The sequence below is a fragment of the Osmia lignaria genome, chromosome 16, assembly GCF_051020975.1.
Source record: "Osmia lignaria lignaria isolate PbOS001 chromosome 16, iyOsmLign1, whole genome shotgun sequence".
NCBI lineage: Eukaryota > Metazoa > Arthropoda > Insecta > Hymenoptera > Megachilidae > Osmia > Osmia lignaria.
In genome coordinates, this window is record NC_135047.1 from 2,280,550 (window position 1) to 2,307,632 (window position 27,083).

The following is a 27,083-nucleotide window of genomic DNA, read 5'->3' on the forward strand; positions in this document are numbered from 1 at the left end:
CCAAGATCCTCGAGGAAACTGTTCATCGTCGGATCGTCGACCGATCCTTTAACGAGCAGACGCTAATGGGCCGTTAATGTACGCTGAAATAAACTCTGTTCGTATTTTTGTTTCACCCTCACCGATCCGGTTGGATTTACTTCGTACGGAATTCCCTCGGTTCCGCCTCGGAATCCTCGGTAATTGATACGTTAAACGCATTAATACGATAGTATTGCGGATGATGCAGGTAATTGCTGGTAGCGTAGGTACCTAGGAAGAAGCGTTCCCCGTGTAAAACGCGTTCGCAACGTCGGAACGTAGCGCAATTAAACGGCGATGCTCGTAGATCATAAAGGTTGCATCAGTGGGTGAACTTGCGCGATGATTAATGCGATCTATTATGAATCGAGCGTTTTATTCACGGTTCGGTCGCGTCCCGTTACCGGGAATAATGATAGGAGCCACGCAGGCACGCTAATAGAACGATGATTATTGACAATCATGGGAACGAGGATAATTAACGCTCTGATCTCTGCCGAGCGATAATGAAACGGCGCGTAATAAAGTAGACGTGTAAGGTGACTGATACCGGAATTGCTCGGAGATAAACAGATTCAAATTGATTCATGGAATTAGCGATAACTAGATTTCATCACCGATCCAAGCGAATCGCTATGATTTACGCTGAAGCGATTACACGCTTTTGATTTTGATCTTTATTCAAGAGAATCGTTATAATTTGCGAAAGATTCCAAGCTGGATCGTTCTTTTGCAAACTGATTCACTATCGTCTCAGTATACTTGGACCACAACAAAAGGGTTAATTTCACCCTAACCAGCCATCGAGAAACAAAGAACCGTTGCGAAGGTGTTGAAACCGCGAAAATCGAGAACGTCCTTGATCCTGAAATAAAACGATCCACTTGGAGCGATGATGGTGGTCCTTGAGGTATAAAGGCAGCTCGTTTGAAAGGACGCTCATTTTATTGGTGTCGCTCGATCGAACGGGCCCTTAAAGTACTTGGTTGCTTTGTTCGTTAGCGCGACGCCCACAGAGGAACGGAAGAGGATCGAAGAGGTTTCGAAAGCGTGCTGCTTATGGGAAGAAGAAGCTCGCGATTTCATTCGCGTGTCCCGGTGATCGCGTGTCAATCGAATTTCCTTGTTCCTCTCGTTATTTCCAAGGGGAAATAATGTGACGCAACGGGTCGTTTATGTACCCAGATTGCGTAGCGGAGGTCGGCTACCGGCGATACACGCAAATCGTGAGATCGCTGTCGCGAAACAGCAGCTCCTCGTATCCACGGTTACATCGTATATCCCGTGGAGATGGGATTTTTCCGAGCGTAAAGCCGCGCGTACCAGCCCCATAAACCGAAAGATAAAGAGGAAGATAAATAGAGGGGGCGAAGTTAGGTGGACCTAACTCAAAATTTTGCGCGCAGCCTCGCAGCGGAAGCAGTTTTATGGAGATTGCATTCCTCCTCTGCTGAAAGATATTATTAAGAGGTCGAGAGTTGCCTCTAAGAGCACGCTCCTCTTCGTTGTTCACCGACATTTAAGTCAAGCTCGGAGGGAATGAGTAAGAGAGAGATAGAGGAAGGCGAAGGCAGTTCCAAGAGTTCGAACAGGCCGAGAAGAAAGTTATTCGTCTGGTGAACCGACGTTCCCTTTCCCTTCGACGACAGCTCTTTTTTCCCTCGTTTCAGCCTGCGTTACGAGGTACTTTGCGTATCAAGAGAACCTACTTGCCGGGACCTGGAGAGCCGGGATCTACGAGCCGCGCCACGACCCTGGGTCAGCTGTTCGTGAATCCGGCGGACGTCTGGTCAGCCTGGAAAAGAATTTATTTCGTCGAGGTCGCAGCGGCCTGTCAAACGACGACCCCGAGGACGTCTTAACTTCGACGCCCGTCGTTCGACCGCGTCCACCTCTGTTTGTTCTCGTCGATGAGTTAAGAGGCGAAGGCTACCGTTCGCGGCTACTGTCGCCATGAATTTACGTTGCACTCGACGAGCACCGGGTTTGTAAGATGAGAAACGTGTTCCACCGGGCAGACCAAACACACGCACACCCACCCACGCGACCTCGATTTGTCCGCGTTATTTCGAAGATTCTCCTCTGTTTTCGCGCAAACGAGCGATCCCTGCAACGAGATCCCGCGTGATTCTTGGAAGATACGAAATCTTTAATGGATTCGGTGCACCCTAACGCGGCCGTAAAAGTCCCTTTAACGCGTTCACTGTAGGAAATTCTTCGAGGCGTCCCCGAAATTCCACGGGAATTCCTGCGACGACCGGTCACCTAATACTCGGCTAATCCTCCTGCTTTCGTACCGCGATCGACGAAAGAAGATTATCCTGCACAGCTTCGAATTTGTAGCTACCGAGCATTCAATATTGTTGCTACGTGCGATCTCGAATTATCCTGCTATGGCTCGACGAAAGCTCAGAGGCAGAAAGTGTAACCAGTCGGATCAGAGCTTCTCTGGTTACAGGAGTTCATCCTAACCGAACCCTTTTTATCTCTTCTTAATACTCGAAGGAATTAGGGAATGCTTTCGAAGAAGACGGGGAGAAGTTGGTACGTTCCTCTGTGCATTATGCGTGGAAATCGCGCCGTTGAAAACGCATCTGCCTGGCGGCAGCATGCGTGTGGTACCAAGCGGCGTGTGGCGCCGTGCGTTTGTGCGTTCATGCGTGTCTCTGCTCGTAACCGAGGCTGCTCCAATTTGAGAGCCGTACACACTGCGCTTCCGTCGACACGCGACACAATGTTAACCGGCATGCAAAGTCAACGTAACGCGCGATATTCCCTGGCCTGCTGTGCCTCTATCAGCATGCGATACTTTCGTTTCGACCATTTAACCGTCATATACAACGATGATTATCTCCGTTTTCTTCAACTCTTGCGTCGATAATTACGTGATAATTATTGCGAAGCAATCGTCCTTGTTTGGAACTCCTCAGAAGGTTACTTTATATCCAATATTCGCTATTTCGCCAGGGAAATGTCGTCAGGCTCGGTGGTGCTCGAGAATAATTCTGCAAATGTTCCCGATAAATCTTGGAAGGTGGCGTCTGTCTTTCTGCTCCATATCGTTTCTCTCTTTCCCCGTTCCATCCTCCACGGCGAGGATCCGCGTATATTAAATTCACCGTGGCCTCATATGAGCCACGAAATGAAGCGATTTCGCGGGACCACGTGGAGCGGTAACGCGCTTCAATTAAGCGAGCACCGTCAGCGTTATTAATCCCGAATTAATTCGCCGCGACATCGTATAACATTTTCGCTCTGCTCCTCGTGCGTTCCATTCGGAGAAAGGAAGACGCAATGTCTTTCTATTTAAACGCGGTCTGATGCTGGAAATTGCTACAACTTGTAACTATTCGCGTAAGACTCTTTTTAGAGATTTGTCTTTAATTAATGGCTCGTGAAAGTTAATACGAGTGGTAGAATATATAAGAACGAATTTCGTAGGAATTTATAAAATGGAACTTTTTGGTTCTCGTGTAAATGTTCGTCTTCCCCGAACCGAATATCGCGATCGTCGCAATTAATTCTCGCGCCACTGCGCGAGAGATCGAACATTACGATCACAATATATTTCGTTGTTCGAGGCAAAGGGTAGCGAGGGATAGGTCGGTTCGTTGCAAAGTTAGTAGGAAATGAAGATGCTCGAGCTGGGACCAACTCTCCCGCAAAAAAGGTCTCGGCCGATGCAAGTGTGCCGTGTAACAGGAATAAAGATGATATAGAGGCAAGCGTTATTGCTTTTCTTTTTATTCGAGGGACCGACAGTAGCCTGACTGTCAGATGCTGTGGCCCTCGTTGCAGGGGACATTATTTGATAGCGGATCCATGGGACGGCGGTGTTGGTGGTCCACCATGGCGACTCGAAACAATGAATTTACTTCATAAATCTCAATTCAGCCGGCTCCACCGGCCAATTAAACTTAATCTCACCGACCACCGTCGTGGGGCCATTTGCCTAAGACGTATCGACGTCGGAGCTCGGCGGAGAGCATGTCTCGATACGACTTTATAATTGCTCTTTCCTACAAATGGCTGACAACGACGAATGTTTCGTCATTCCGTGTCTCTCGGAATAACAGCCTCTGAACGAAATTGCGCTGAATTTTGAAAGAAACCTTCGGTGGATAGGGTGCGTTGACCTAAGTTACCCGAGCGTACAAGACTCTTTCAGCGATCCGTAAGACAATTGACGATCCTCTGACGGTCCCTCGGACACGTAACTCTCTCTTTCGATATTGTGCAACGTTTCTCCATCGAGTAGAGCAAAAAAGACGCATAATGGACGCAGGTACAGGGACATACGTCGACCCAGTTTACGAGTACATCGACGTTACGTGGCTAATTAACTCGCCTGAATTTGCTCGGAAGGACGCGCTCTCGGTGGACGTTGATCACCGTGTTGGGGCAAGCTTTACAGATGTAAACCGACTCGTTGGCGAAACGTTTCGAAATTGGTGGCTCGGTTTCGGAAGATTCGGAGACCCGGTGGCGAAAAGTCGTTTCTAGGAAACCGTGTTCCGTGATTCGCTCTCATGGAAGCCGCCCTCGCGAATCGTGGGATAATTCGTCAGCAACTTCTTCGACACGGAAATAAGAAACATGCTGATGACACGTGTTGCTCGAACCCGCCTTCTGCTGGAATTTCAACGAAAACACGCAACAAAGTTTACCGAATCGTGCGACTTTTATTCAGAGTATTGAGAATAAGAACTGCATATATTTTTAATGATAGGAAAATTTGCGTCTCGATTCTTTGTCTGAATTTCTAGTAGTTCGCAGCAAACTTTCAAGCTAAGAACAGCATTTCTGTTCGTTTTGTAAAAATATATACTTAGGTCAAACTCTGTTCTAAATATTCAACACAAGGACTATACGAAAATTATGCAAAAATTATGCAGGATGGTATGCATTTCCGGAATGCACTGGAAATACACGGGGATACGTAGGCGAGGTTTGAAACGTAATGAAAGAAGAATCGTTTGAATGGTGTATGTAATTCGTGTGACGAGGATTCATGAGGGAAAAGCGCGACAGTAGCCCGCGGCGGGTGACGATAATTAATAGCTTAATTTCAACCTATCAGGAAGTCATTTCTCACGCGACCGCCGGCGACGCGCGTTTCAACCTCGCGGGAGCTGTCTTCTTCGCGATGCTTCGCTCGACCCTGAGGATACTCCTTTCCAAAAGCAGTCATTACTTTTCTCTCGAAATTCAGGAACGCTTTGAAATTCCTAACAAACTCTTATCTATAATGATAACATTTTCGTAATTTATTTAATATTTTACACGATTCGTTGAATTCCAGTTTCTGTATTCGAAGGGACCAGGCACGGGACGCTTAATATAGACATCGTTCCCTGGAGGTTGGAGGTAAAAAATCGATCGTGACGCGAATTGGCTGGCAGGTAGGCGATTATCAAGGTGGAAGAGGTTTCCTCGGGTTATCTAATCGCGTAATACGTTAAACGAAATTCTTCCGCGAAACTGAACGGCACCGGTCGCGGTGCTTTTGGCAGGCTACGAAATTAAGATGTATCGTCGGAATCTGGTGCGGGTTAATTTGCATCCGTCGCGACGCCCACGCTACCTTCCGCCTCCGCGTTCGGAGCCCACCCGTCTGCGACCCAAGCACACCCATTCCTAGTCTATTCGATTGTTCAGGAAACTCTTTAAAACTTCGACGAGCCTCGAACGATCGTGCACGATCGTGTCGTTGTTTTTCGCCTACTAAATTATTTCCTGTCAGCTTTTCTTCCGTCGGTTACAGCCTCGTGCCCAAAGTACACGTTGTCCTCGGAGTCATTAAACAACCATCCATTGAAGAATGATTTAAAGCTCGGCAAAGATGTTTGCAGCAACGGAAAGCTGCGAGTGAGTCGCGTTAAAAGCGGACGGACTGTTCTCGCTTAAAAATAAACGCGCAGGACAGCGCGAATCCGTTCGGTAACAACCGGAAACTTCAACACGAGAAGTGTACGTGTCAACGTTCAATTCGTGGCCGTGATTTTTGTCCGCGTAGAAGAGTGTCCGCGACACGGACGATCACGATTAATAGGACTATCAATGTGATGATTCGTGACGGATTTAAGAGAGGACGAATTTAAAGCGTGTACGCTGTCCAACGACACACGGCAGCCCGCGACAGAATTTTATTTCTCGTTTTTCATCTCCCGTGACCAATCGTCGCGTGACGATGTCCACGTGGTTCGCTGTATTACAAAGAAACCATAAATAACGCGATGAATTTCAAAGGATTAGAGTTTCATCTTAATTATTTAATTACACACAGGTTGGATCAATTTAACGCGTTAACTGCCACGGAAATGTATCCAGGAAAATATTAGATTTTGATGGGTACAATTATTCTCGTGGATCAACGATTGATTGATTATCGTTAAGGCAATCGGATTAGCCACGTTGCGTTTCAATCGCGCATTAGTTTGATGCGAGACGGAGGAAAGGCAAACATCGAACGAGATGTGCAATTAGAATTCAATCTGTTCGAGTGGCTACGACTGCCGTGGAATTTTCTTATTAGCGACGCAACGATTTGTTTATCCGTCTCATTAACGCGATTTTTAGATTAACGATGATGAGCCGGTTGTACGCCCGAAGCGATATTCCAAACGTGCGGACAGCAAGCTTAATTGAAACCTGACGCTTCTTTCATTCGAACTTCGTTTAATAACGACGATTACACGTCCGCGTACGTGTTCAGAATCCGAACGAATAAAATTCCATGAAACCGAACTGTCCGCTCGTTCGAATGACTCTCCGTTGCATCAGCAGAATAATTTCGCGGAATGATGATTGATGCGCCGGGTTAATCTGTTCCACGACGGTGCGAAAGATCAATCTTGATAGTGATTTCGTGTAAATGCGATTCGTGCAAATTGCTCGGAACAACTCGTCGACTGTCTCGAAGGAGAACTCATGGATTTTTGTCAAACCATGTTAAATGATTCCCACCTATGTGGGTGAATGATTTTATAAATATCATTATCATCCTCCTGTCAAACCATGTATTATAGCCATTGTAATTGAAAATTTCAAGAAATTCACCGTGACACCGAACCCCTCTAATTGTGTCTTTGCTGTCCAAGGGACGATTAACCCCCATGAATGCAATGTTCGCGATGGCAATTCGCGATCGAATGGTGGCAAGGATCGGGTGGGTTGATTTTATGGCGACCAATACACACGGGTGCGTGTACATGGACTACGTAGGCGAGGATACGCGGCCGGCAATCCCCCCATACGTTATATTAACACATTAGGTCCGCTCGCGTGCCGAAACCCCGTAAGCCGTAAGTAACAATAAGTAAGAGCCATGACTCCCCTCTCGATGCTCGCGAGATGAGAATCAGAGAAGGGATTTTCATGGAGGGTTGTTTCGTTGTTTCATGTACACGTGTCGTACCGCGTAATCAGCTACTCATTGTCAGTACGATTCGAAGTATTTCCAAAGAAATAAAATGATTGAAAATTTATTTTCAAGCCGGGATACGTGGCTACAATTGTTTCGTTTCGCGCGAGTAAACGTGTCTCGGAGCAAAAGGCTGGAGAATTATTGTGTCGTGTTTTGAAATATACACTCGTCGTTGCATTTACTCGATGCAGCCGGCTAGCGCACCTGCCAACGATCTTGAGAGTCATTCAACTCCTTTTGCAACTCCTTTTAAACCGTACATCCTTTACGTGTAACTTTTATTAACGAAATCTTAAAACATCGTAAAGTTCCTCTCGAATTATTCATTAAAATGTTCCAGTACTTTATGATTGGATCGAATTGATTTATATTGGTCGCACGGAGACTTTCTATCGATGAAAGAGAAAACGAAAGAAAGGTTGAGAACCACTTTGACCACACGCACACTGCTCGGTGGCTCCAATTAAGCGGGCAACATTAATTTCAACCACCCGGTCCGACCCCGCGGTTATCTCCTTCTCTCATGCACCCGTCGTTTAGTCGACCCTCTCTTCGTCTCCTCTCTTTCTCTGTTCGTCTTTGCTATGCTTTCTCGTTCGCTCCGTTGCCCTCTGTGCTGGCCGTTTCAACTCTCGTTTTTCCGCACGCAAACACACGCGATCGACACCGGCGTGCCTGCATTTTTATCTTCGGCTAATAAGTGGACGCTAATAGTTGGCTGCAATTATCGTTAGGTAATCTCTTTTACATTGTAACTTGGTTCAGTGACGATCAGCAGCCTTGTTTCTTTATAAGATCAACAGATTTTTTACGGGTTACAGGGATTTTGAAATTTCTATTAAAAAGTTCATATTCGCAAGTGGATGGTTAACGGTAATTAATAGGTTAACTGTAATTTTGTTACGTAAATTATTCTTTAAATTACTATCCGTACCTGGTACACTCTGTCTACCTACTCAACACCATTAATCCTTAGGTGAAATCTGAAAGATAAAAAAATGTGTAGCTCCGCTGGTCGCGGTTTACCATCGCGTTTCATTTTATTTCATTGTAAGTCATTTGTAACGAGAGAGTTCAAGCATCAAACCGTGTTCAGTTCTACTTCTACCGTAGTCGAGCTCGACCAGTTACCTTTTTCTCGCCCCGTTTCCTGACGACTCTTTTCCCAGCCCTCGTAAGTAAGCGGAATCGTTTGAATGGTGCTCTTAATAAGCGCAAAAAAGGCAAACGCGGTCTTTTATGTCAATTTGTTCGTACGTTTTCTCACTTGCCGTAGCAGGACCGTTCGCGGGAAACGGATCGTAAGAACGGCAAATTGTTCCAGCTAGGAAAAACGCTTTTCGCGATACGCCTTTTGCAGGTGTCCGTTCTTTTTCCCTCGGCTCGTACGACTCGCGAGAATCGTTTGTTGTTCCAACGAAACTTCTATATTTATCCATCGGTAAAACGAAAGCCTCGTATTTGTTTCCATTCCCGTATTCTACTCGTCCTCTCGTCTCGTTTCACCTTCTTTTTCTCGTCTCCTCCTCGTTCCCGGTACCCCTCTTCTTCGCTCTTATCGTTGATTTTCACTCGCGAACCTAACAGCCCAAGCTCGCTCGCTAATTCGTCTCGGTCTCGCGGGAGCTTCTGTACACAAGCATCAGAAGTGGTTTACTTTGCCACGGGATCGACTTCCTTGCCACACGCTTCGGTGTCTGCTGGCTGGAAAGAAGGGAAAACGAGGGGGTACGAGAGTGTACCAGAAGGGCGGTGGTATTTTTGAGATCGTCGCACGGGAGGTAAAAAGGAAGATCGCGACATCGTTTGTCGCGGGAGTTCTAATTCAAAATAGCAAACTGAAATGTCTAATTCCTCTAAAATTATTCCGATGATTTGAAATAGCAAACTGAGGCGTATCAGACATGTCTGTATCTACTGTTACACTATGCGTCGTCCTATTAATAATCGCGTTTCAAATAATAATTATCCATGGATTTAGACTGGCTAACGTTAATCCGTCAAGGATGCTCGATCGATAGGTCTCCCAGTCTTTTCTATATTTCAGTATATGCATTTTCGTCTGATATATCGTAACCGTTTCACTTTCCCTTTAGTCAGATGCTGGCTTATCTGATCCTGCGTCAGGTCGATAGTATGGGAATGCGGTGCAATTAGTATCTCATTAGACAGTGCGACTGTTCTAATTCCTCAGTTTCGCATTAGAAACGTCATCCTGTCGTGGAACGTAACGTGACATTCCCCCTTTGACTTCTCGTCCCCTCTTTATCTCCTTCGCCCTTCCGAATTTCGCAAGCATTCGCCGAGGAACTCGGTGACTACCAAATTACTGCTTCTGACGTTCTACGAGCGGAATGACGGTCCGATCGAATGCCAACAATTAACGCGATACATTGTTAGAGAAATTTTGATAATGAAATTTTGATCGTTCGATTGAGTTACGTTCTAATCATCGACAGATTTCTCAGATGTGACGTCTAAATGGCCGCTGTCCAAAGTGTTCATTGAAGTCCCTCTCGTAGGTGGCAGTCATTTTCTAATATTACGATTGAAAAGACTACTCGAACGTCTCAATTGATGGAGCAGTTCTCTGTGTTACGTTTCTATTTCTGCGGCTTAGCAAACCATTATGATGTTACACTTTCCTTGCTCTCTCTACGGTAGCTAAGAAACACGGATTCATAGATAGCGAACGGACGATAGTCGGCTCCGACGCCTACCAGCTAGTAATTTGTAATTGCAAGCTTAAATGGCCGAACGACACGTGTAAACGTCACGTACGAACGTTATGTTCGAGGGAATGACGAGGGAAATCTTTAATTGATTTGTCCGATTAACGTCGAGCCGTGGAATTTGATCGTTCTTGCATTTAATTTCGATTTATCCCGTGATTCCACGCGTGTCGATTACCATAATAATCGCTTCTGCAGGCTACCGTGTCCGGCGACTATTTTAAATCTCCTTCGCAAATGAATTAATCATTAGCGATGATTATCGAGGTTCGTTCGAATGAAATTAAAGTTTCAGCATTGTCTGCCACATTCTTGACCCTGTCAAATTTCCATCGAACCGAATCGTTACGAAAGTCTAATTGGAAACAGCGAACACGTGTCGGAGTTACGAAACTTTCTAATTCTTTCTAGCCATTGTCTCGTTATTGGAGGTTGAATCGGCTTTTTCATAAGCGAATACCAGGCTTAAAGTTCGAGATTGTTGGAAACGACGTTTATACCGTCGTGGGAACAACTATCGGTCGACATTGAATGAACAGTTATTCATCGTTCCTGGAGAACAGTAATCGCTATCGATGATGGTTATTAATATCTGGCTAGATAAATCCATGATCGACGATACAGACGCGGTACGCATTATGAGTTATTGTTGGAAAGCCATGGCCATGAATTACACTTACCATTAAGTTGAAGGGATTGGTCGTGTTAAACAATAACAGTTTATCAAGTCGAAAACAGTCATTTACTGGAACGTGTCTTGATGGTTGGTGCAATTTTTCCATTGAGAAAATTTTCATCGATAAAAGTCAAAAGCGCGTTAATAATTTCCGTAACTTAAAATCATTCCGTTCCATCGTTTCTACACAGATCCTACAACCAGGAAAGCATTAGAACTTCGTAATACCGTCTCGATACAAGAAACAAGCCACGAATGGCAATATTTTAGTGGTTTACCGAGACGTAACGACTAGCTCGCGTTAGAAACACGAGTTCCTTTATCCACCATCTTCCAGCTGAGAGATCAGACGATTGGATAAGGTTGAACGAGATCGATATTGGTACGATCGATGATCTGACCGATAAGCGTCGCAATTTAATGTAATAATTAATAAGAACGGTGAACGGAACGTAGGAACAAGTCGGCGACGGGATCGAAACAATATGTAACATCGAGTATGCAACCCGGTGAATTACGTTTCGCCATAGGTGCAGATACGACCCCGGTCGTCTCGCTTATCGCGTATCTTTGTTATCTCGCCGCGGGAACGATGAATATCGTTGCATGGCGACGAAAGATCAACGATCTGAATGCACGACCGCGGGCCCAATCAATTGCAATGATAGCATCTATTTTTAACGCTCCGTATGCACGAGCAATGCACGATCCGTGTTTCAAAGACGACGAACAGTGATAAGGGTGATCGTTCGCGCTCGTTTATTAACCTTACGATTCATGCGGTGTGCCCCCACGTAATGAGCGGTGTTGAAACAACCATTCAGATTTGCTGGAGGATACTGATTTACCTCCGCTGGGTTACAGAACCGTGTTCTCTCTGTTCAGTTTCACATGAAACCACCGTGGAACTTCGTTTATTTGCACACTCTTTAAATTAATAAATCAATCGATCGCTCGATTACTCCTTGAAATCGTTTCTTTAGTTGGGGAATTTGAAGTTGGATTAAAATTCGGTTCGGAGAGAATTAGTCGCGCGCTTTTTTCTCCTGATTGGTTCGTGCCAGAATCGGAGCAGAACGCGACTTTCCCACGATTGACGAACGACTTCGAACGGAATCGTTTAAAAATTCCTTTGTACTTTCAATTCTCCAGCGACACCGTTCAAAATTGATATCAATTGATATCCGTTCAATCGTCATCGCACGAGCTGAGATAATGAGAGAGGGTTGTCTGAAGAAAGCGTAAAAACCGGCTTCAGAATGAAGTCATTAATCGTCCTCTCGAGCAATATATTATTTGCGAATTTCCATTTCTCATTATCCGCGAACGAGCGCCACCTCGCCGGACATCTGGCCGCGTTAAAGAGCGAAATCGTTTGCACGATTCGAATCGTCATTTCCGCTGTTCGCGCCAACGAATCGTTCGTCCCGCGACCAAATTGGCAGGCTGCGATTGCAGGGATGTAATTACGCTACCTCTCGATCGTTCCGCGACCACGCTTCCGAAGGAATTTTATTACATCGCGTGCGGAATGACGATTCAAGCCGGTGAATTACAGCAGCAGTTACAAATTGGAAGATTCGAGCATGAACGTATGTTTCATCGAATCTGTTCCGAGTGACTTTGTCTACCGATAGACAGTAACGAAGAGAAGGATGAATAGAGAAAGAGAAGGAAAACCGCGCCTTAATGGAAACGAGCTAACGACCCGTGGAAACGTAAACGCAGTCACGTACTCGCGGGTAACGATCGACGAGCGGGGCCAATCAATGGTCATTATTTATGGTTATGGGTACGGCTACGGACCATGGCTACTTTTCGTACGCTTCCATGGGTCCGGCGGACACCTTAACGAGTGCTCGTGGAAAAATGCGAGCGGCCGCTTGTAATCAGGAGAACGCTTTAAGATCGAATGAAATCGCAGGATCGATTCTCTGGATCAATAAAGTCCAGTCTCTCCTCGTCCCACGGTTCGCTCGATCCGCTCGAACGCTTCATTATTGTCGTTCACCCGCCCGGATTCGGCACGCACCGCCTTTTTCCTCGAGAATTTCGATGGAGTACTCGCATGCCACGAATACCTTGTTTCCGCTAAGAAACTTCGCTCACTTCGAGAATTATAGCCACTTACGATTCGAGAAGGTGATATTTTATTTTCCAATTCGAATGGAAGTAAAGCAAAGCGTTCGTACCATGGGAAGTGTGAACGAAGGCGGACGAAGCGAGCAAAATCGTAAATCATAATCGTCGCTGCGCGTTAATTGACGTTGGGGATGATAGGGTGGTCGCGATAAGAGTAACCTTTTTTCTTCTCCTTACCACGCGAGAACGGATAATTGATTATTATTAATGAAATGCTTGTCAACGATCATGCTTTTTTAACCGGTGTGTTTTTTCTTTTTTTGTTCTCAGGACGAAGTAAGTAACGAGCCACGACAGTTAGAAGGCCTTACGCTCGACAGCTAGGGCGACACTAATGACGAAAACGGCATCGGAGAACGTGAGCTTTTTCGAAGCCATTACATATCATACATGTATTTTACACCCTTCGAGTGTGCAAATAATCGCATACCTCCAACTGCTATCGATCCTTTGATCGATCGCGTTTCAACGTCCTTTCGTCTCGTTTTCAGCTAATTCTAAAATTCATATACAAGGTGTTTCTGGTAATAATTTTCCAACGATCTTATAAAACATCAGCACTCGATTGGCGATAAATTGTAATATTAAAATTCGGAAAAATTGAATTTTCTCGAGATCGGCTTCTCGTTAGCTATCGGCGCGAATGAAGCAGTCGAGTCTTGTCGAAGCCTTCGCGGAAACGAACGGGAAACACGACCATCTAAAGAGTGAAATGTCATTCGAGGAATAAAGACTTCTTCGTTCCCATTCACGGCTTTCCGTTCTGTTTTTACCGAGCGTTCAGAATGTCGTCGGAAAACAGGCGCAGAACCGTTGATTGCGTCCCCTGGATCCACCCTTGTTACATTACATTTTATTATATTTATAAATAAACGAAAGATGGACCGAAATGAGCGGGGACTCTGTTGTCGCCGATAACGAGAATCGATTCGACGCGACTCGAAATTGTCGATCGAACGATCGAACCGCGATAACTCGATGAGAAAGAGAGCTCGTAATTCTGGGGAATCGAGGATCGAGAACGACCGCGAAGAGAAGTCGGGAAGGCCGGTTGGTCGGCCGTGTCGACGCGTTTAGCCTCGTTTGTCCCCGAGTAATGGCCGTAGTCATAACTCAAACGACTCGGAGACGACTCAGTGTCGTTTCTACTCGCTTACAGAAGAGCGAGAGAACGAGCCTAGCTAGCCGGATAGATCGAATTCACGGAAACGACAGGTCGATCGAGTCTTCACTCGAACGATCGCGCAACCATCCGAGAAGAGACGATATCCGTTCCGATCGTTCGGAGCAGCTTCGATGAGAACGCGTCTTTCGAGTGCATCGTTCAGACACGCGTTATAACGAGTACCTGGATCTTACGCGACCCCTTTGTTACGCGATACATACGTGAGTTTGTAATTTTACTTATTCACAACCAAACGGATAGGTGCATTCAGCTTTTGTAACGGATGACAGTTCAATCGTCAAGTTTTTCCACGGTATTTATCGATTCTTTTGTTTGTAATTGGTAAGGCGACGTGTAAATCACATAGACACCCGGGATAATTTTTTTTTTTTAAATTTTATTTAGGGATTTTTGTCACATCAACTACAAGGAGTAGGTAAAACTTACATTATCTGTTCTATCAGTTTGGTATCTTTAATAAATTTAAGTAAGTCCTGGATTTTACTGTTTTTTATGTTATCCTTGAGTGAAGATTCTAGTTTATGTTTGTTGCGGAGGAAATCATATTTAGTACAGTGGAGGATTAAATGGTCTATGGTTATTGCGGTGTCACATACTTCACATTGGGGAGCTGGAGTTTTTGATAATCTGTAGGAGTGAATAATTCTAGAATGGCAACTTGTTCTCTTCTGAGCAGAGTGGGGGTCGTTTTCAGGTCCTCGAAAAAGTTGTCGGTTGTATTTTTAATATGGTTAGGTGCCTTTTATTCCCATTTCTCTTCCCACTGGGAGTTCAGTTTATTTTTTATTTCCCTTGTCAGATCTTCTAAGTGTAATTTGTCTTGATTTGCTGATTTTTTGGATAATTGTCTAATCGTAACAGTCACCTATTTTTAATAACAAATTTCGAGAAGGGAAAATCTTGCGCACAACCCAATACGTCGTTCCAAGGCAACTATGTTTATAGAATCCATCGACTTCCATCTTGGATAAAATCGAGCCATTCTCCGTTCGCTAGGGGCATTAGCCTTCGTTTCTAATGCCGTACCGACAGAACAAACATCGGACCTCTTAAACACCTGCGTGCCGTTGCAAAAATACGCGTCTGTCTGCCTTTTAGATCGACTCCGCGACTCGAAGCTGTTCAGCTCGCGGGTTTTCTCGAGTATGATCCACCACCTGTCCCAGTTCGCTTGGACAGCTCCAGTTGCTTGTTCCCGGGTATCGTTAATGAATTCTTAAGCTCGCGCCCCCCTCACGTCGCGGCTCCTCTGCTCGTTTCACGTTCGTCGATGTTTGCTGGCAGACGTAATTAAAAGGAACGTGACGGGCAAGTTTAGTGGCGCTTTAAGAACAGGCCGGATCGTTGCACGTACGTGGCACGACGCAATTCATAGTCGTACGACTTACTTCGCGCGACACGAAACGATCTTTCCTCGATCGTCAGGGATTATCGACGATCTAACTATCGGTTATCGCGAAATCGCGTTCGCGCGATTGTAATTATCGTGAAACGCGAACGCATCGGTGGAATATTAAAATATGCATTTCTTCCATGGAAATTGCTCTCTAGATAAAACAACAGGAAGTATTTAAACGTAATCGTGTAACTTACTTTGAGCCATGCAAGTGAATCTCAAGGGACCGTCGACGATCCTATAATTGGTCGCAAAATCGTGTTCACGCGACTGCAATTATCGAGCAGGCGATAAATTTCTTCCTATGGGAATTGGGAAAAATAGAAGCATCGAAGAATAATGTTTAATATGCAAAACGACTCATTTCACGCGATACCCGTCTATCTTTCATCGCTAATTCATCGCGTAATCGTCGTAATTAATATTTGTTTAACGTATTCAGTATGAACAGGTGATAATCTTGAGAAACACTTTTCATTTACCTTGAGAAGGGGAAAAAAAAATTCTGAAACGTCCGAATGATTCGTGCCACTCGCTACGGCTGAGTTTTGCAAGAACGATCGGTAAATTTATGAGGACTTGATACCGGCGTGCCTCTTACTCTCGCTTCGAGGAATCTATTGAAAACGCTCTCCTTCCTTGGCAAACCTTTCGTGGACTGTCAAACGTGTCCAACAATTTTCTCAGTGTGTCCGATTGTGTCACGCGAACTGAACCGCACGAAAAAGGAGAGAAAGAAAAATCGATCGGAGTGGATGAAAAGAATTATTCAGAAATCTACATGCACTAGTGGAATTCATTCTGGACACTTAAATTTCGTATTTATTCAAATCAAAAATATTACAGCCATACTTTCAATATGGAATAAAAATGACAATTTCAACATATCAAAGGAGGTAGAAAAAAAAATTAATATTTCCTTGAATACCCTTTCATCCTGTGATTACCTATTTCGTGATGATAAAAGAATCACTCCGTGCATAAATTTTCTCGTAATTTTCTGGAAGAAAAATTTCTCTTCTGATCGGCTCAGAAGAAGTGTCAAACATTTGTTTCGCATTCTTAACATATTATGCAACATCCGTCAAGTTGATCGTTCTGCTGTTGGTGCAAGACAGACTCAAGTGTTTTTTTTTTTTCATAGGAATTCCCTGCCAATCCAGTGATTGTAACCATTTCTAACCGTATAGTCTCTCTCGTCGTTGGCTGGCATGCGAACGGTATCGGTGCAATTAAAAGCAACGTGACGCGCGAGTCAAGCAGAGAAATTGAAAGACATCGATCGTTCGATTTCCACGATTCATTGCGCAAATTCTACGCGTTTGAAAAAGTACGGCAAGAAGAAGATCGGTCGGTGGAGGCTATTGTTGCTAATCTCGAAGACGGAAAGGGAGGAAGCGATGGTTCGTACGAAACAACGCGTCCTTCGGGGATAAAATGCTTTCCGGCGTATCGCCGGGATGACAGGACAATGATGAAGCGGTTCGATTGTCCTCGATCCGACGAGTTTTTCCGTCCGTCCAGTTACAACTGTTAAATTCTCGGCAAGAAACAAATAGCAATCGCTCCAAGTGTGTTTCTGCAAAACCGGAACAGACGTTCTTTCGCGAGGGTGAAAGAAACCGTGTTGAGGCGCGAATATCTCGTAGGGTATTTTTAAAGAAAGCTTCGAATTTTTATTAATATTTCTAAATTTAGATTCTTCATTTTTGTGCGCGCAAATGAATTGGTAGGAATAGCGAAGACAGGTGACGAAGGCATTAAGCTGAACATTAATCAAGTGCCGTAAGCCGATGAGGAAAGGACAGAGGAAACGTAACCAGCCACTGTCTGACGTCTAACTCAAGGATAGGTTGAGAGGAAATTAGTGTTCGTTCGTGGCCGCGCGTCCTCGGTATGCCTGGTACTTTCGGCGATGTACTTGGCGGAGGTGAGAGAGGGCTGGGCGTCTTAGCGTTATTGGTTTTACCCTCGAGACGCGCAGAGAGGGGTTGCTCCTTAAATGGAAGCCGTGGAACGACAAGAGAGAAACTGGAAGGGTCGAGAAGTGGGTTTCTGAATGCCTCTTTCCTGCCACCGACAACCAGACTACTTCGCTTAAGTAATTAGACTGCCGACCGTTCGTTACCTCAGTCATTTCAGAACGTTAGAACGAGAAACTTCCCCCGCGCCATGGCGGGTCCACGGGTTTCTTAGTCTTCCAGATATTTTTCTGGAGGCTATAAATTTCAATATCAACGCTCAAATCCTACGTGTAAAGGGTTCTTCGATCGCGTTAGTCGTACATCGTACAGTCACCAGGAATATCAAGCAACGCTAATACCAAGCATATTTCGCGAGGTTTGCGGCTCGAGTTCGCGCGAGTGTTAAGTCGGCGAATAAAGGTTTTAACCGCGTATGATGAAGGACGGTGTTAACTGGCCGGACTCGAGGTTTTCGCGTAATATCCAGCCGGTCAGATCAGTGTGCCCGATAACACCGTTGTTGATCGTTACGATTTGATTTATTTGCAATTACGTCCGCGTTGCGAGCGACCCTCGCGGCATCGCGTTTATCCGGTGAATTATTAGCGTGCTCGAGCGACCGGCAGAGGAAAATCCGGGATCGTTCAGTTTCGTTTCGTTTCCGACTGAAACTATTGGAATTTATAAACAACCATTCGATTTTATAGCTTATAGATACCAATAATCCGTCCGGAATGTCGGCGACGCACGGTACTTTTCTATTTTATATTCCATCTTGTTTCAAACTCTTGCACAATTTCGCCAACAAAGAAAACTGTTGAATTATAAAAATTCTCATCAGACAAGTTAATTCAGTAACCGTTAGTAGTCTCACAAAAATGACTAATAATCTCTTTGCCGGTTTCACCCACGTTCTGCAAAGCTTGTACAGCTGAAGTAGCGAACAATAACGCGTTTGATTTACGATAAAGACGTGTACGTTAAGACCGCGTATCGGTGTCTGAAGGACTCCTATCAGCTTCGAGGATAAATGAAAGAAGGATCCATGAACTATCTTTCGTTCTGGTCAGACGTTTATATCGTTTGAAGCGAGAGAACTCCTCCCAGCTCGAGAGCTCCCTTGTTATTGAGAAGCGTATTCCTGCGTAGAACGCGTCTACGCGTAGTGACCGGTGAAGAGAGAAAAAGAAACACTTAAAAGACCGGCTAGACAATAAAATTTGTCGTAAAGTTTGTCACTGCGCACACGATGCCGGTGGTTCGTTAATTTCTCAGATTTATCGGCGCGTAAACTTGCTGAATCAATGTCTCCCCCGCGGGCCACCGTTGAACATTATGAATCGTTACGTAAGGCTAATCTTCGTTGCTTCACGTATCTCCTTCGGGAAGTACGAGGGAACAATTTAGAAAGATGTCGGCTGGAATGGAAGTGCGTCCGTTCTGTATTTTATTGTTCCCTCGAGAAAAATCTTTGATCGGCATGCAATTCTCGCTGTATCCTTCCGTTTCTCAACCATTCGCGTATACTTTGTGTTCTATCGTCTTAGAATTTATACACCGTATTATATTTTAAAGATAAATTATTATTCTCCAATTTGAGCTGATTTTCATTGAATAAACCGAGACGAAATGGCGTACACCACCCTTGCACCTCTTTATGGCTTGTAGATCGACGAATCCTTTCGCACGCAAATGACGAAATTTTAATGAAAACTTTGGCAGATAGCAGCTAATGTTAGGATCCCACCGTGTTGCAGGTCCACGTACGAGAAGGGTGAAGAGATCGGACAATCGGGGCAGCAGCGGCACCCCCGAAGAGAAACGTCCGAGAACAGCGTTCAGTGGCGAACAACTGGCCAGGTTGAAGAGGGAATTCGCGGAGAATCGGTATTTAACCGAACGAAGAAGACAACAGCTCTCGAGGGATCTGGGACTGAACGAGGCCCAGATCAAGATCTGGTTTCAGAACAAGAGAGCGAAAATCAAGAAGGCAAGCGGCCAAAAGAATCCGCTCGCTCTTCAACTGATGGCACAGGGACTTTACAATCATTCGACGGTACCATTGACGAAGGAGGAGGAGGAACAGGCGGCGGAACTTCAAGCGAAATGATGACAGTCAAATGGTTAAGCTTTAATTCAGTTAACGAAATCATTTATACTTTAAGCTCTTGAAAATTTGAAGGAGAAATTTTCATTTTTAATCTGATAATTTCATTTTCGACGGGATTAATTGATCGATGTTTCTCCTTCAAAGTAATCAAGATCATTATTGCATTTTCAAAGTCTTCGTCGTTTCATTTTCGTCGGGATACTATAAAATCTTACGGAAATTCCTAGTCACTCGTTTGTATTTCAATCGAAAGACTGGGACGTATATTTGAATAAGTATCTAGTGCCACCGATTGGACGTTTAACGACGGTTTAGTCGTCACAGAGCTTCCCCGTTCTATCCGGACGAAATAGACTCGCGGTTTGGAAGAAAGTTGTTTAAAAAGTGGAAAATTCTCGCGGGTTAGCCGAGTCAAGAAAGGCGAATGATAGCGATCGTGCACGCGGTGATCGCACCACGATAACTATCATTCCTCGGTCGTCGTTTATGAGAAAAGACTTGTTTGTTAGCACGCGCGTTCCTAGCGATGAATAATCTCGTATTTAACCGAGGATAAGAAGGAAAGAACCGTTTCGATCGTACGTCACGATAACACCGTGATAATTCGTGTGAGTCAGGACGGAATGGGTTTGTACAGTGCCATTTTGTACAGTTTTCTTGCGATCATTTGAATCGAAAAACACACAGTCGTTCTCTAAAGGAACCAGTATTCAGAACAGAGAGAAAGAGAGAGAAATTTCACCAAGAAAGTGTGAGATGAGAGAGAGAGAAAATGTGAGATGAGAGAAAGAAAGGGAAAGAATGAAAATCTAGTTCTGTTTCTTTAATTTATTGTAAAAATGTAAGATATCGTACAATTGCGATGTGCAATAGAACCTATACATATATGTATGAAGAGAATAGAAAAGCTATGTATAGGTATACAGATATATATATATATATATATAAATATAAAAGAAGAAGATCATCGTGTAAATAAAGCGCAACTTTAGCGAGAACGTCGTCTCGATAGACTGTTTAAAAGTAACTTAGTTATTTATTTACCTATGCTAATAAGGAAGGCTCGATACAGTATCGAGCGGTCCGTACGTTGTAAGAATTATTTAAAAATCGAAATTAAATATTCCCACTATCACGAGCCACGTATCGACACGCTTTATTTTTCTCATCGACATCCATCCTCCTCAGCCAATGCTCCACACTGAATATATTGGAAACTCTCCTTGCCTTTCTTGTTCCGACCCTGGTACATAAAGACACCGACGACACGGTCCTTCAGATAAACAGCCGATTAAATAATTACCGGCGGACCGAATTATCCAGGTAATTAACGGGGCAGTCCTGTTCAGTGCAAACCAGATATACAATTTTTCTGCTTGCATCGTAGACTTTGCAATTGAAGATAACGAATCAACTTAGCAATAAATTTTCATGATTTATAATTTCTTTGCTTATCAAGAGGCACAATGAAAATTCGAACCCTTTGAAAATTCTAATCTTCCTAATTGGAATTTACACTGTTTGGAAAGTGAAGGGTCGAAGAGTGGAAATTCGAGATAATCTTAACGGCAAGTTAAACAGTACGAAATTAGAATAAAATTGAAGAGAGATTCGATGAGAAAAGAGAAGAAAGAGGAGAAGGTGATCGGGATCTCGGGAGACGTTAACGCGGTCGACCAATGGGTGCTGTGAAAGCGGTACTAGACGCGTGCTAATTAACACCGGGGGAAGGAAATCAATCGAGCCAGATGTTTATCGAAATACATCGTCGACAAGAGAGAAGGATCGAACGGAGTTGAGCGGAATGAGGAGAGAGAAAGATGGTGGAGGCGATCGTTGTCCGGATAAAAGGTTCGGGGCGGGTCGATTGCCATTCAGCATTTGGCGCATGCTTCCACCCCCGAGCCGTATTTCAGGCTCGTGCAAACCCCATGAAAAGCCCCTCCTGCTGGCGCGATATCGATTGATTTACAGTCGAAAGGTGGCCATCGTTGATATCAAACCAGCCACGCCTACGTTATACCGTAAACGCGATGCGTGTGTTGCACGGTGAGCGGTGTCGGTTAACGCACTTTATACATCATTTAACCTTCGCCAGTGCCGTTTCACCGACCCTCCCGTCTCTCCCACGAACCTTTGCTAAATTCCTCCTGTAAAATCCTGTCTCTCGCTGATACAAGATAGCCCGACGCCCAGAGAAGCTTCTCATTCAGAAAAATAGAATCGAAAGGACAAAATTTGCGTAAATATTTCATCTGAAGCCTAAAGGTGGCGAGGGCGATCAGCTACAAAAATTCAGAATTGAAACTTTCCTGATATACATTCCTGAAAAGCTAAAATCCTGTCGAGTTTAAAGATCGACGGCAGATGTGATTGACAGAGATAAATAATTTCCTCCCGTACCCCGATTTTTCTTTTTCGAGAACGAAACGGTCGGACGCTGTCGTTGACCAGAGATCGTCCAGGGATGTCGAAGGTTCACCGTACCTCTGGTAAGTGATAGGCCGCATTAACGTACAAGACACACCGGCCAAAGAAACGAACACCGTGAATAATCAGCGACAATTATTTTTTACAAGAACTTCCGTCGAGGGACGGACAGAAGTTGGTTACCTGAACGATCCTACGATATTTCATCGGCTCTGTAGAAATAAAATGCAACGTTCGTCAACGAAGAATTCAGACAGGAAATAAATGAGAACCTCGTTCGGACATGAGCTTCCTTTTTACCTTAATCGATGGATGAGGTAGTTCAGTTAGGAAAAATCATTAAGGATCTTAACCTCTGATTCTCTGCTCCTATTTTTTCGCTCTGCCCGTTACCTATTCGCTTTTCAAATCCCGAAGTGTCGCTGTCCGGGTCCTTGAATGTTAAAACGTTTCGTATCAGATCCCACGGGGCCAGGTTGGATCAGATTCCACGACCCCAGTGAATCGTGGCATCGATCGATGCCGAGCTAAGTGTAAACACACTACCGATCAGAGATGCAATGAAATTTATCTCGGAGTTCAGCGAAACAGCAGCTTGACGTACGATCGGGATAACAGAAAGGAAGAATAAAATGATCGTGTTAATGTTATTCGTCGAGTCTCCGATCCGCATGGAAATCCTCGATCCTCGTTGCCTGGGTAATGCCCAGTACAACTCGTATTCCCGATTACTTACGGGTCCGAGAGTAACCCAACGGCCGATACGTCCCTGTCCAGATTAGAATCGCGCCGACTTGACAGACTCGCGCTTCTGTCTGTCCGTCGAGGCTCGTGGAGGCTCGGCTCGGGTCAAGCACAGCAGATCCATAAAGACGATTCTCCCGCCTCCTTTGTCCCGGAATCTTAACAAATGAGATACAAGCGGAGAGAAAAGTCGGAAGGGGGCACGCGAAGAGTCAGCCCAGGCCAGACATTAACCCTGTGACCGACCCGTTCGACATTCCTGAGCAACCGTGCGTCTACTGTGACGCGAGACGGGGACCCGGGGCCAACCTGGAATTATGCATCCGTTCGTTCGACGGACGTTCCGGCAACCTGGAAACCCTCGGATAAAACGGATTCGGGACAGATGTTGGACTCAGATACGATTCCGTGTCATCGATTGAAACGTCGATGACACGCGGTAAATAAATGCGGGTCAGATCGCTGCCACTTCGTTTCCGTTTCATTCCAAACGTAATCTGATGATACCAGAATCTGGATGTACGCTTTCAGAAAACTCTGAGGGTTCTTATTAACATAGTAGATCAGTTGAATGAAACGGACAGTCTAGGTCCAGTGAACCGGTATCGCTCTATCTCGCGCCATAAATCGCGGCGCTCAATAAAGTAACGCGGAAGGGAATTATTGAGAGTCTGGTAATCAGTCGTAAATAACGTCGTAGAATTCGAGCGAGATAAGCGTGATGGAAAAAGGCGAAAATGGTTTATAGATAAGGAGACGCGTTATCAATCGACGTTGCACTTACTAATGGTTGCATTCCTCTCGTCGCGTTCCTGGCGTACCATCGGTACACGCGTGTATCCGGTATCCGTACTTACCCTTTAACTTTCTCCTTACTCTTAGCTGAACGTTCATTTCCTATTTCCAATTCCGGTTTCTCCCTTTCGTTTCGGTGTTCCCCTTTTGTCCCTGGATTTCGTCCACGGCAGACGGGATTAAGAGAAGGATAATAACTGGTGGCGGCCGTGAGAGATCGGTAGACTGAGATCTTCAAGGATGATGGTGGTTAGTGAACGGGGCATTAGTCGTACGGTAGCCGATGCGGATGGATACGCTGGACGTCAGTGGGGAGCCAACGTGGAAAGCAGAGTCGGGAGATCTGATGGTGACGGGTATTAAAATTAATGGTCAGCCGTGTACGCTGACGTGTCACCTTATACCTCCATGCGTCATTTTGATTGACCAATAAATTATCCGGTGGAAGGTCTCGCGCGTGGTCGGGGCATCGGTGTTTCTCGCGGTTCTTTGCGAGTTCGGGGTAAAAGTCTGGTTGGTCGTGCAATTTGTTGGTCGCATCTCGCCGCGAAACGAAGGCATATTTCTACGAGACGGGGAACACGATAACAATCTCGCCGGTGATTTTCAGGCAACGCGCTCGTAGATGGCCGTTGCAATGGACGGCGTTTATTCCGCAGTTAATAAAACGAAAGAAAGTTAAAGGAACCGAGACCAACGTGGATCCCGGAATCTGAAAATCGAGCAAGGACGACGATCCGCTGGCTGAACAGCCCGGTGGACCTGGTACGCGTAAATTGTACCCTATAACGTAACCGAAACGCGAACGCTTTGAATACCAAATCGGAACATAAGAGCGCGAGGGCCGTGTAGATTCAGGCGATAAAACAGGGCCATCCGCTTATTCCCCGTGGATTAAAGTTTGCTCCAAGCTTCTGGCTAAGTTGGAAGGAACAATAACGAACTGGCTGTCTCGCGGATTTCCACGAAACGGCTCGAAGCTGGCTTTAATGGCTCAATCCGTATGTTCCGGCAACTCGATGTGTGGGCCAGCGGGTCGATGGTCCCCTCCTGAAATTTTCTTCTGCTCCCGATCCCCATGGAAGGCGCGTTACCGGCCACCGATGGAACAAAACTCGGCCTCTGCCTTGTTTTTAGTCGTAACAGAGGCCAAATGACCGGGACACGGCACTCTCATGCATGAATGCAACGTCAGCTGCCATCCCAGGATATGGCGAACTCTTCATTAACCGTGCAAAGGGTTACTGCTTGGCCCCGTCGAATCCTTTCTGACTGTCGATGGTCACCCCGGTCGGTAATAAAATTAAACCCGTAGTAAAGTTAAAATAGGTACGTAGAGAATCGTTTAGAAAATTAGATTCTGAATCAAATACCAGCGCATGCAGGCTGCTCGTTAAATCGAACGTAAAATTTGATGGGACGCGAAAATACGTGAAAATTTATGTTTCCTTGAGCTAGTTTCTGCGAGCTTAAAATCATGACCTAGATGATTGCAAATATTTCAACCAATCATTACACTCGATTATAAAATCAGAAATAACTAAATGGAAGATAAATCATCCGAAATTTCATGGGGGATTCATCGGAAACTTGAATGGTAACCTTAGTGATCTCCAGTGTGAATAGAGATCGATATGGGTAAGACGATCCTCGAACGTCGATGATCCGATCCCCGATTCGGTGACTTTAACGAAAATTAAGTGAGATAGGTCCGGACGAGCCGATGCTTTTTGACAGCGTCTTCGGCTCGACGAGAATCGTAGGATCGGTATTTAGTTTCCTAGTGTCATGTCTACCTTTACGCGTCCTCGCCTTCGGACAAGTCCGAACTCCAAACATGTCTGCCCGTGGACACATCTCGCGCCTCACAGCTCTATTCGATGATCGGAACCAGTTTTCAAACCTTAGGCCAAGTCGAGTCACTCTTTACCATTTTCGGAGAAGAATTGACTGAAAAGATTCGATTTCTGAAACCCTTGGAAATTTGATAAAACCTTGAGTGAACCGTAATCCTTCAAGGTCTCGGTAAATCTTAAGATTCAAATAAAATTGATCAGGAATCTACGAATTGCTACCGTTGGAACCGTTCTTCTTCGAAATCACCAAAGAGGATTCCTTCTATTAACCATAAACCGGTACACTGGTGAACGTTTCAATGGCAATTACCGTAGGATCGGCATATGGTATTCGTGATCTCGATACAAATCTGGATGCCCTGGAAAAAATTCGCGTCTGATGGAGAAACGAGGAGGATCGAGGAGGAATTCCCGAATCCGTGGTAGCCGATAGGTGGATGAGTCACCCAGCTTCTTGGATCGAGCGAAGAAGGTAAAGAGCCGCGCAACGCGCAACCGAGGGGCAAACGAGAGAAAAACGATGACGAGAGAAGCTGAAGAGAACCTCCAAGTGGTGGGGACATGATGGTAGAGTGGTGGTACCGGGTGGACAGAGTAGTAAGGGAGAGGTGGGATTCGAACCCCGGGACCACACACGACGCTCCACGCGTCTGCGACTCGGTTACATTGCTTAATTGTAAACGGCCCAGTGGTTCTCATGCTCCAGCTCATTTCCACGGTTAAACCGAGCATATTTTCCAATTGACTAGGAAGATTGAAATTTTTAAGTAATTAATGTGAGTATAAAAAGTGGAGCTTGTTTAAAACAGAATACCTTATTTAAAATTGGACCAAATGACTTGAGGTTTTTTGTGAAGTTATACAAATTAATTTACTAAGATATATGCCTTTGTCGTTTTGAAAAATTAAAATTTGCTGAAATCAAGAAAGAAATAGTAAAAGGCAATTTTTTAACTTTTTTATGTGAGCCTATAACGAAAATTTAAAATATGTCTTTCGTAAATTTCATCAAGATCGGTCGATGCACTTAGAAGTTACAAGTAATTAAAATTTCCGAAAATCGCGACTTTTCATCTAAGAATGTGAATAGTTATGTTTGGACCAATTTTAAATGAGGTATTCTGTTTTACACGATGTCCAAACACTTTTTACACTCACTGTGTGAATATTGCAAATATTCTCTAACAGCATTCAATTTGGAAATCTATCATAGACCCTTTTTTTATAAAATAATACAAAATAAATTGAAGACATCATGTATGTCTAGCGTCGGTAGCAAATGTGTCAAGGTGATAGATAAGTAAGAGGAGAAATTAAATGAAAAACACTGAACGAAAGGATTTTGATTTATTCAGAAAGTAATCAACGTGTTAAATTACTTAAACGAACATCGAGCAGATGTTTAACGAAGATTTTAATCATAACCGATGACGATGACGGTGAAAGAATTCGGGGGATTGATAGGGGTCGAACGGAAGCACTCGGGATGATTACGAACAAGAGTTTAGAAGGCTGATTTCTTATCTGCGACATCATTAATGCCATCGATTGTTCCCCACGACGCGGCGGTTCCAACTAATTAAAACCAGAATCTCATCGAGCTAC

At 44.7% G+C, this 27,083-nt stretch overlaps 1 protein-coding gene across 2 annotated transcripts in view; it reads left to right on the top strand.

Annotated features, from left to right (window-relative positions):
• LOC117600635 (uncharacterized) overlaps positions 1-21,119 on the top strand; it is a 55,699-nt gene extending 34,580 nt beyond the window's left edge. The window contains exons 2-3 of one of the 2 annotated variants that reach the window (XR_013063563.1): positions 13,268-13,355; positions 19,301-19,431. Coding sequence is in view for 1 of the 2 variants with exons in the window: in XM_076692801.1 (XP_076548916.1) it covers positions 19,301-19,653 (353 nt within the window). In the remaining variant the exon portion in view is untranslated. Of the gene's footprint in view, positions 1-13,267; positions 13,356-19,300 lie in introns of both variants that reach the window. The other variant, XM_076692801.1, reaches the window with a different exon arrangement.
• The last annotated feature ends 5,964 nt before the right edge of the window (positions 21,120-27,083 follow it).